The sequence below is a fragment of the Teleopsis dalmanni genome, chromosome 1 (genome assembly GCF_002237135.1).
Source record: "Teleopsis dalmanni isolate 2A chromosome 1, ASM223713v2, whole genome shotgun sequence".
Classification (NCBI taxonomy): domain Eukaryota; kingdom Metazoa; phylum Arthropoda; class Insecta; order Diptera; family Diopsidae; genus Teleopsis; species Teleopsis dalmanni.
The window spans coordinates 114,574,494-114,574,995 of record NC_051846.1 but is presented as its reverse complement, the minus strand read 5'-3'; the positions used below and the strand labels follow the sequence as shown (position 1 = coordinate 114,574,995).

General features: G+C 20.9%; 1 protein-coding gene across 1 annotated transcript in view; it reads right to left on the bottom strand.

The window, feature by feature from the left end:
* Window positions 1-407: 407 nt before the first annotated feature.
* The window catches only part of LOC119665621, a 6,202-nt gene continuing 6,107 nt past the window's right edge, over window positions 408-502 (bottom strand). The window contains exon 2 of the mRNA XM_038074850.1: window positions 408-421. Coding sequence (XP_037930778.1) covers window positions 408-421 — 14 coding nt within the window. The remainder of the gene's footprint in view (window positions 422-502) is intronic.

The following is a 502-nucleotide window of genomic DNA, read 5'->3' as shown; positions in this document are numbered from 1 at the left end:
CAAACGTAGAATGTTGTTAAAAATGCTACATATTATTGACGTACCAGAACAGTTGAATTACAAGAGCACCTGATCATTGATCAAAAATAAGATGTTAAGTTTAATTTTATTTCCATTTGTATAATTCAAAAATTTATTTTTGTTTTGACTAAGGCTGTCATTTTAATTAAAAATTGTTCATAATCTTTTCAAATCTTTTCATAACCTTCTTGTATTTATGTAATTTTTGACATTAATTACAAAAAAACAAAATTGTTGTTTTGTTTGTTTTGTAATAACACTGTCTACTTCACAGACCATATATCTGTTAAATAAAAATATACACATAACAACAGTGAAATTTTTATTTGATCTTGTTTGTTTTTATGTTTTATATATAACACAAGTTATATAAAAATATACATTTTTTAGAAAACACGATCTAAAACCCGGCAAAATTTAAACATATAAAACATATATGTAAAATAAATACATATAAAATAATAAATATATATAAAATAAT